Here is a 10533-nt window from a genome sequence, read left to right on the forward strand (position 1 = left end):
GACATGATAGATGTTTATAAAATTATGCATGGGGCAGATGGAGTTGACAAAGAGAACCTTTTCTCCCTCTCCCAAAATACTAAAACTCAAGGGCATCCAATGAAGTTGATGGGCATTAGATTCAGGATGGACAAAAAGCAATAACTCTTTACACAGTGAATTACTAAAATGTGGAACCTGCTGTCAGAGGATGTAGTGATGGCCACAGGCATAGAAAGTTTTAAAAGAGATTAAGATTCATGGAGAATAGGTCTATCAGTAGCTACTAGCCATGGTGACTAAAGGGAACCTCCATGCTCAGAGGCAGTCAGCCTCTGAATCCCAGTGCCAAAAGGCAACATTAGGGGAAGGCCACTGTGTGAGACAGGATACTGGACTAGATGAACCACTGGTCTCATCTAGCAGGGTTCTTCTTAATAGATACATATTACCCTTTTATCCTTTTCCTGGATACATCCCAAAGTCAGGTCAACAGATGTGGTCTGGGAGTTCCTTGCTTTCCTGGCAAATATGGGCCCAATTTGGACCAGGACCATGGCTGTGCATAGGAGTGCCAACTGTCTGGAGGAGGGGAAAAGCCCTTAACAGAGGCTTAATGGGAAGTTATTTATCAGGCAGTTGTATTTACCTCCATGCCATGAAAAGTCTTAGCTGCCCATTTCTACCCATTGAACCTCTGTTAAATGTACAGAACATTTTTCTCCAGGCCTGCTGGCAACCCTAGCTATGCTGGGATTTACAGCTTCTCCCCTCCCACACCATTTTCTCAACCTTACATGGCCCCAGGGAGCCACTATCCACCCTGTTGGGGAAACTTAACTACCCAACAGAGCAAAGAGCAGCTTCCCTAGGTTCACTTCAGAGCAGGAAAACAGCACGGGGGAAGAAGAGGCCCTCTAAGGCCCTCTGCTTGCAGTCTCCAACAAAACCAGCCCTCCACATGCCTGGGAAGCACAGAAATCCCAGACCACACCTGCTGATCATGCAACCCAGGAAAAGTATAACATGTAGTCCATCCCCAAGAACCATTAACAAGTCACCTGGCAGTATCTGTGGGTTCATTTAAAGTGCATCCAAACATACATAAAGTTTCATGTGATAAATTTTACCAACTCAGGTGTCACACAAGGAGGTATTTATTTAAGACAAGATGCTCTGTGCAAAACCAACCATTACAAGGTGAAGTTAAACAACAATCAAATAAATGGTACAACGAAATTTAAGGTGATATCATATTGTCTTTCTTTACAAAGGGCTTTTTTTGCAGGGGTCATGCTGCTTTCTTTGATCTTGATGCCTAGCTCTGGAACATACAGAGAGGGTAAAAAGGAGAATATGATGGAGCATGTGCAGAGTGCTTTTCCTCATCACGGACTGACCATAACCATGTGCACACATCTGGGATTATGGAGAGGGGCCAGAGCAGATGATCTGATTTTCAAGTAGGGATATTAGAAACCAGATAAAAAAATAAACACCACCCTTTATGTCCAATGGGAATGTTAAGTTTGTATATACAGGACAACTCTTTTATTCTGTGGGATTTGCTCTGTAATAAAGGATGGCCCTTTAAAACAAAGAATCTTCAAAATAATCCAGTGTTAAGTATAATATAGACCTTATGTTCTGTCAATTAGTGAGAAAGCTGAGGTTAATATTTCATATCTGAAGACAATGTGGATTCTCCTACACTTATCAAATCTCCTCCTTTTTCCTCTTCGTCCATATAAGATGTCATTAGTTTGTGTCCTTGGATCTCCCAGACATTTAGGAAATGGGTTGGTTTCACTTCATAGGGTGAAACCAACCCAGCTTAAAGCTTCACGCACACCCAGCTTTGCTTATTAATGCAGCAGTCAAAAAGAATGGCACCTGTGCTACCTTTCAGCCCAGGTACTCTGCCCCAAGTGTAGTCAAGACAAAGTGAATTGCAGTAGCATTGCTTCAGGTTTGCACAGGCCCCACTGACCATAAATCATAGAGACAACAAACAAGTTATCCCGGTTACAGTCACAGCGTAAACATTTAGATGTATCCAGATCTAAAATAACCTGGAAAAGTGAACACACTGAGCTGCCATTGGTCTACTGCAGTCAGTATAATCTATTCCAGCCTTTTTGGACGAGAGCAATAGTTTGGCTGGCAATAATTAAGGAAATACTGGTGTTCTTACCCGTGAAGCCAAACTGTCCTTACAGTGCAAGCTGATTCCACATTCATCAGTGATTTCAGAGAGATCTTCATCCTCAAACTCTTCAAGGCTGATGTCATGGGTGAGCCTAGTTAAGGCAAAAACCATGTGATTATTCATTAAAGGAGACTAACCAACAAGAAAAGGGCACATACTATTTCATGGGATAAGGGGGAGTTTGTCTTCTTGTACTGATTGTTATTTTTATGGAGAAGGGATATGTAGTGTCTTTCCATCAGAGAAGCCTCCATTTTGCATTCATTACCTTGGCAAATGCATCTTTTTAGAGGAAGATGTGCAATTTCACTCTTCATCCATTAGCTGGAAGCATGAATTTGCAAAATGACTCTAAGGTCATGTTTGTTCTCTATTTTAAGATGTAGGACCAGACACTGTGTGCTGAATTAAGGAAGTTATAAAGGATCACAATGCAAAGAGGAGGATCTGGAAAAGCTCAGATAATTGTCTCAGAGCTGGAAATTTGCTTGAGGTTCCTCCTCCTAATATAATCTCTAATGCAGCTGTGCATGACATTTAACTCTTCTTTCTTATATTTCCAGGCCCTGTGTTTATTGTATTCTATGATATCTATTCAAAGAACAAAGACGAAAGAACTAACGATGCACTCAGGGCTAGAAAAGTTCTCTCAGTATCTTTCATACAGGTGGGAGTGGGTATCTAACTGTTCAAGTACACAATACAAGGCAGGGAAGCAGGTCCCAAAAACTCAGCTTGGCTAAGACAAGCCCTAACCCACAGCTGAATCTCAGGCAGAGGGAGAGCAACCCGAGAGAGTAAGAATTTAGACAACCACCCAGAAACATGGAAATGTAGTTGCCTTTAACTGTATTTCTTCCTCCTCCTTCCTTTATTCGGCGAGGGCTCTGCCCTTCAACCCATATTTCTAAGGCCATCATAGTATAAAATGTATTTTAATTACCTTTTCCCAATTACGTAGCATGAATTTTAGCTCGATATTTTATTTTCACATGACTGTTAGGCAGATGGTCCTCTCAAACTGTAGAGATTTTGATTCATATACCAAAGGGCACAGTTAAGGCTACTGTGTCAGTGACCACTGAGAGCCAGAACTGCTTACTTTTGTATTGTGGTATTCACTTGCTCTAACTTCTTGGATGACAACAAGGTTCCCTGGAGGCTATTTTGAGAGGGGTAGAATATCAAAGGGCCGAATTCCTGCCTCAAAGTGGCTCACCTCAGGGTCAGAAGATCCCTGGGCTAGAACCAGAACCACATAGATCATTTTACTGCCATCCAATAGGGTGAGCCAATAGGGCCATGGGCCAGAGCGTGCCCAAGGCAATAAAGGATTTCAGAACGATTCTACCCACCAGACTGGCCACTGGCTGCTTGTTAATAAAAAGACTTCCTGTTCAGGTTGGGGCCTTTGCACAAGCAGAAACGATTCCTGTTATGTCTGACTTCAATGGCTGGTGTGACTCCTGAATCTGGTTTCTGACTCAGGAATCTGGTTTCTGACTCAGACTCTGAGCTGTGACGTGCATCTCCTGTGACTTGCATCTCCTGGTTTTCAGCCCTCACTAGACAAATATTGTCTACAGTTCAACACAATTCCCCCAGTCTCTTGCTTTGCCCCTCAAGGCGTCATATGTGGCCCACTGGCCTCTGTTTGCTCATCCTTTTCCTAACATTATGCTTTTATTCTGTACTTAAGAAGATTTTTTTGAGAATGAATTTTTCTGAGTTTTTGAAGCATCAGCCATTAATTGCAGAAGCAATTTTTAATACATTAACATATAGGATATAAGCATTTATTTATTTAAATAATAAAGATGTTAACCCATCTTTCCACCCAACTTAGGGTGCCCAAGGCAGCAAACAATAAAAACAAGGTTAAAAACACATATATAGAGAGATGAAAAACAAGTAAAATAAAACACATAAACAGAAGGATCACTAAAAGCCAGTGAGGGAATGTTAGGCAAAACTCAAATCTTTACCCTCTTGCAAAAAACAATGAGGGGACCGATAGATCTCCCTGTGGAGAGCATTTCATAAATTTGGTGCCATACCTGGTGCCACTGCTAGGTCGGCCTTTTACCATCTTTGGTTTATCAGGCAGTTGGTTTCCTTCCTCGATCGTGCCGACCTAGCAACAGTGATTCATGCAATGGTCACCTTGAGATTAGACTACTGTAATGCTCTCTACATGGGGCTGCCCTTGTTGCGGATTCGGAAGCTTCAGCTAGTACAGAACGCTGCAGCTAGGCTCTTGATGGGTCTCCCCAGGTGGGAGCACATCCAGTCTGTGCTGAGGACACTGCACTGGCTGCCAATAGCATACCAAATCCGCTTCAAGGTGCTGGTTCTTACCTTTAAAGCCCTATATGGCCAGGGTCCGACATACCTACGGGATCGCCTTTCCCCACATATACCACAGAGAGCACTACGGTCGGGGTCTCAAAATTGACTGACCCTCCCTGGCCCCAAGGAGGCCAGGCTGACTACTACCAGCGCCTTTTCAGTGGCGGTCCCATCCTGGTGGAACGAGCTCCCAGAGGAGATCAGGGCCCTGCGGGATCTGTTACAATTCCGCAGGGCCTGCAAGATGGAGCTCTTCCACCAGGCATTTAGTTAGGGAGCCGCCACTGCTATAGAGTCCTGGCCCTTGGTCTTGACATCGAGCCGGCACCGCAGGAAATCACAATGTCTGGGAAGTTGGCATCTATTCTGAAAGTGAGCCATCTTGGATAATTATTTAATTGCTATCAGCACTTTGTGAATCTGTATCTGTTTAAACTGTTGGGGATTTTATATGATTGTATGATGTTTTAACTGTATTTATGTTGAGTGGAAGCCACCGTGAGCCTGCTTTGCGGGGAGGGCGGGGTATAAATGAGACAAATAAATAAATAAATAAATAAGAAAGACTTTCTCAGTTTGCCACTCATTTATCCTTAGATGGCGGGGGTTAGGTAGGTTCATACAGGAGTATGCCATCTTTAGAGTATGCTGGCCTCAAGCTGCATAGGACTTTAAAGTTCTATACCAGCACTGTGAATTGGACCCAGAAGCAAACTGGAAGCCAGTGTTGATGAAACAAGATGGGAATGATATGGCCACTATGACCCATGCCAGTCAGCATTCTTTCTGTAGCATTCTGTACCAACTGTAGCTCCCAGACACTCTTCAAGGGCAGCCCCATGTAGAGCACATCACAGTACTCTAATCTAGATATCACCAGGGCATGTACCATTGTATATAATCTCTGGCATTTTTTAAAAAAAATTGTCTATTTAGCCATAATATATATATGGATTGAGAAAATGATGCTATGATGACCTCTCCCACTTCCCTCCCTCAGAGGCAAGATTTTCCCGCCATTTTTCTCTCCCTTTCAGACAGAGGAGCCCTATTTAATGATTTTCTGCTTTTCTGATCTATGGCTGTCCCACCCTGTCACAGTATGAAATTTTGCTGCTGGCTCAGCCCAGGAACCTGAGGGAAAGGTTGAGTTTCCTCCTAAACAACTTAAATGGCGTTCAAGCCTTTTTAAAAGTTCAAAAATAACAAAATATTCTATTCAACATAGAGGGGAAAGGGCAGGTGAAATCAGGGATAAAATTTCTGAGATAAATCAATATGTTTTATGTTGATGTTCATATGTTTCAAGCAACTGAGAATTTCTTAAACTTTTCACAGTGATTTAGAATCTTTAAAATGAGAAACTTTTGTTTCAGTGTTTCCCAAACAGTTCAGTATACCTTCTTGAGCATATTTGGCTCTTTTGGTTTCCAGAAGGCAGGGAAACTTGGTCCAGTACCCAAACTCATTCACTAAACACACTAGTACTCTTCTTGAGTTTCAACTGACTCCTCAGGATTTAAAAGACAGTTTCTAAACACACCAGACCAGGGATCTCTCCACTCTTCAGAGCTATCTTCCTGTTTTAACTGGTAGGGAAATTCTTCTCTTACTGGAAGATCCATCCCCTTTTTTGGCCTGAATGGGAGTCTTCACCTAACTACCCACTCCTATTGCCAACCTTCCCAGCACTCCATCTGTGTTAAACTGCTCTCAGTCAGGGCTAAGCACTAAACCCTTCCTTGTCAGGGCTAGACCCAGACTTATCAGTACTAGACTCTTCTCAGCCAGGGCTGAATTCCGACTCCATCAGCACCCAACTCTTATCCATCTGGGCTAGACTCAGACTGAATTCTCCTCCATATTCAGCTCTCAAGTCTTTCTCTGCTCATGAATTTTGACTCCATCAGCACCCAACTCTTCTCCATCAGGGCTAGAGTCAGACTGAATTCTCCTCTATATTCAGCTCTCAAGTCTTTCTCTGCTCAACTAATGCTAACCAATCAACTTCCTTGGAGCAACCTCTCACTCAAAGCTCTTTGGCTGTGTGAGGAATTAACCCTTCGTAGTCCATTACCAGTTTACACAGCACTTTTGAGCTTCCGAAGTGCAGTCTGTCACAGATGCACACTCAGTAAATCACTCAGGGCAGAAGTAAAGGAGAACACATTTTTCTTACACAGAAATCATCTTTGTGTGCATAACAGTCATGCATGATGTGGCCTTAGTTTCACCCAGGAAACAATGCCTTGTTCCCCTGCTATATCCACTCCTCCTTCTCAGGCCTGCTGGGAAACCCCTCTCAACTTAATGCCTACATTCGCACCTCACAGTAAGAGCACTCAGTGCCCTTCCTTGAGCAATGTACAATGTTACCTCCTTCACACCTCCTCCTCTATCTAACCAGAATATACTGGCTTCTTGAGAAATGTACATTTAAAAATCGGAAAGAGACCACAACATTTTAAAATTAATAGACCACCGCCGCCATCATCCACTACAACAATGTCCAGCAAAACCCAGCCATCACATTTCTAGCTCTTTGATATCTCTGTTTCTTTAGGATGTAATTTGGTTTAAGATGCTGCAAACAAAGTTTGCAAAATTCATAAATAATGCTATATTTGGCCTTAATTTTTCAGTAATGCCTGCAAATTTAATCCAAATGTATAGTAAAGATATTTAGCTGTGTTTTTATCATGTGTACCTTTCAGCCATAATACCACCAGTTCATCAGGAATGGAGCTGAATCCAGGTTTGGAGAACCAACCTTTGATTATAGAACCTCTAGCACTCTTCCTGATAAGTTTCATCTGTTGAGATAAAAGGAGCAGAAGCTTTGCCTGGTGGAGACTTCCAATGATTCTGACAGAAGGGTTAACCAGCCAGTGTAAACAGAGAATGATAAAGGCCACTATGATAAACCTTTAAGAATTAGGGTCGCCAGGTGTTACCTGGCTGCCAGCAGGGGTCTTCTTCCTTGCTGGGAGATCTTTGGTGCAAGTGTGAACTGCACGCGCTGCAGTGATGTCATCATGCAGGGCATGTTGTGGGCGGGGCGTCGATCATTTGAGGAAAAACCATAGAGTTTTTCCTTAAATGATAGAGCGTCCTCCCACAACGTGCCCTGCGTGATGACGTTCTCTCTGGGTGACATCATTGCGCTGGGCATGTTGGCCCAAACGTGGCACTTTGGGGGTGGGTTTCCCCCTGCTGACCAGATCTGGGCCAGCAGATCAGGCGCCCTAAAAGCAAGCAAACCCCTGCCCCCCTGGGAGAATGGCAGCCCTATTAAGAATGTAGTTTCCCCTTTAAAATAAAGCAGGAAGCCTGGTTCTATGTACTGAAAGAAAGTAGTGTTGGAATATGCAAGGGCTATAGTGCAACCTTATGAAGAAGATCTCAAGATCACCCTACAGGTGGACAGCTGAAGGACTGGTAGTTAGCACAGCTAGATTAGGGAATGCCCACAGTTTCAAATTATGTCCTTGCTGTCTCCTGATTGGCTCTTCTGGAGACTTCCAGCTCCTGCAGAGCTTCCTTCTTCTTGTTGTTTCTCTCACAGCAGTTAGGCTAGACAGTAAAGGCTCCCTCTCTCTTCTGTGTTCTATAACAGTTTGTTCTTTAAATAAACCTACTTATTTTTCTCTAAACACTCAGTGCTCCACTTCCTTTGCATATTTAAACTCTGTCAACAAGTAGAAGATTAATTTCTCTCACCCTTCCTTCCATAGCCCAGAGGCAAACTGGGGCCAAGCAAGCCTCCCTCTCCCAATGCCACCTTGTTCAAGTATTATGCTAGATCTCAGTTGTTCCCAGATGCCCAGGGATCTATATAGATGACAAGGGCTTTTTATAGTCCTTCTTTTTCCTACATTACCTATGGAAAAGGATAAAAATATCCTCACACACCACTGTCAAGATTCTCAAAGTAAGCATTAGGAACCAGGACACATATGTCAGCTCATGTACTCCCCATAGGAAAAACACAGTAAGGGGGCCAAGCAAGAAAGGGAATAATAGGTTATCTCCATGCACCATCAGCATAGAGGCTAATTCGTCTTAAACCTGGCCAAAGTGCTTTCTCCAGCCCCTCTGAAACACAGCCACCAGCCCTTGGTAGATCAGTTAGCAGCAACAGATAACACTAAGGGACTTTTAGCCAAGGACACGTTGCTGTACAGAACAATTACAGTTGCTAGCTGAAGCAAAGCCTGCTGCACAGAGTTAGGCTTAGCAAAGAAGCTGGTGTGTTCACAGTAGATCCCAGCCGAACCCTTCCTTCCACTTCATTATCGTGTGTGTGTGTGTGTGTGTGTGTGTGTGTGTGTGTGTGTGATTCTCCCGTTTCAGCTCACTGGGTACCAGCAGTACGCTGGGAGATACAGCAGAGTTGCCAGTCTGACCTGTGGCTGTCTGGTACACACTTTATAACATCAAGGTGGCAAAAGAAGCTAGGCAAAAGCTCCACATACTCTCCTGCTTTTCTCTCCTCCCACCCAACTGTTCACTGTTTTCTCATAGTGACATCAGGACCAAGGATTTCCAGCACTAAAGACATAATTGTCTCCAAGGTAAAGGGGGAGGGATCCACAGCTGGGCTGCAACAGTGACATCTGTGGAAGAGCAAAGGGGAAGGGGGCATGTAGCTTCTACCTATCAAAGAGTTTACACAATGAGAGCAAGGAGGAGAAAGGAAGGCGGAGAACATTAGGGAGCTCAATAGAGTATCAAAGTATTCCCTCTCTTGTTCCAGAGGGGTCACATGTATCATACAATCACTTCTGATAAAATTCATCATATTATATGGAAACATCTGTCTGAGCCACTGGGATGCTAATGGACAGTGATCACAACAGTCAGGCAGAAGCATTTTTATGTATCATAACCTCCCAATATCCAGCAGTATTGGATTTGATCCTGCTTCATACACAGTACTTTGAGTGGCAGTGAAAGAAGTATCATTGTGACAGGCCAACAGGCATCTCCCTGTTCAGCTCTGGGACACCAAGTATTCTATCCATCAGTGACAATTAAAGGAGAGGGACATGAGACTGCTGGGATATGTAACCTATCATGATGTTGACGAGCATAAGTAGTGTCCTCCTAAGCATGTCTCCTTCATTCATATCCTACTATTTGCTCCCTCTTATGCTGAGATAGAGGAGCTGCAGTGGCTCAAGTGGTTAAGACGCTGAACTTCAGGCTGTGGAAGGTCAGTAGTTCAGCAGTTCAAGATCCGGGTGCCGCAGGATGGAGTGAGCTCCCGTCTCTAGTTCCAGCTCCTGCCAACCTAGCAGTTTGAAAGCAAGAAATTGCAAGTCGATAAATAGGTACCACTTCGGTGGGAAGGTAACAGCGTTCCGGGCGCCTTGGTGTTTAGTCATGCCGGCCACATGACCATGGAAACGTCTTCGGACAGCGCTGGCTCTTTGGCTTTGAAACGGAGATAAGCACCGCAACCCTAGAGTCGGATTCGACTGGCTTTCAAGCAAGGGAACCTTTACCTTTTATGCTGAGATAACACTCAAAGGCTGCATAGCTAGAGAGTCCTACATGGTCTAATCTCCTTGCTCTGTCTGGTTGCGTTCCAGTCTTTGCAGCAGACAAAGTTTGCAACCAAGTCTGTACCCTGCATTCCATACCTGCTATGCAGACACCTTGCCTATACAGAGGGAAGGGATTCTACGCAGAGACAGTGTACCAAACAAGCACATACATTTCTAAAAACACAGCAGAACACCTTTTAAAATGACTCCCCAGGATCTGCTCAATCCCCTCTCCCCATGCCACACCCTCTTTCCAGCCCCCCGACAGTTGCATACCATTTCTCCCACTGGTCCTCAAGCCAGCTCTCCTCCTCTGTGCTCGACTGCATTGTAAGTTCAAGCTTCATTTAAGAGGTACCCCGTCCCAGGGGGAGAGGAGTCGGGGTCACAGTTTAAAAGAGATCTCCTCAAAGAGTAAAACTGGAGAGAGTTGCGTATGTGCCGTCT

The 10533-nt window shown here is 44.0% G+C and overlaps 1 protein-coding gene across 1 annotated transcript in view; it reads right to left on the bottom strand.

Moving 5' to 3' along the window:
• The window catches only part of MAPK8IP1 (mitogen-activated protein kinase 8 interacting protein 1), a 59083-nt gene extending 54806 nt beyond the window's left edge, over positions 1 to 4277 (bottom strand). Inside the window, exons 1-2 of the mRNA XM_015407878.1 lie at positions 4246 to 4277; positions 2174 to 2279 (exon numbers count right to left, since the gene is read on the bottom strand). Of these exons, the coding sequence (XP_015263364.1) occupies positions 2174 to 2279; positions 4246 to 4277 (138 nt within the window). The remainder of the gene's footprint in view (positions 1 to 2173; positions 2280 to 4245) is intronic.
• Positions 4278 to 10533: the final 6256 nt, after the last annotated feature.

This window comes from Gekko japonicus, unplaced genomic scaffold, assembly GCF_001447785.1.
Source record: "Gekko japonicus isolate JY-2015 unplaced genomic scaffold, Gekko_japonicus_V1.1 scaffold84, whole genome shotgun sequence".
NCBI lineage: Eukaryota > Metazoa > Chordata > Lepidosauria > Squamata > Gekkonidae > Gekko > Gekko japonicus.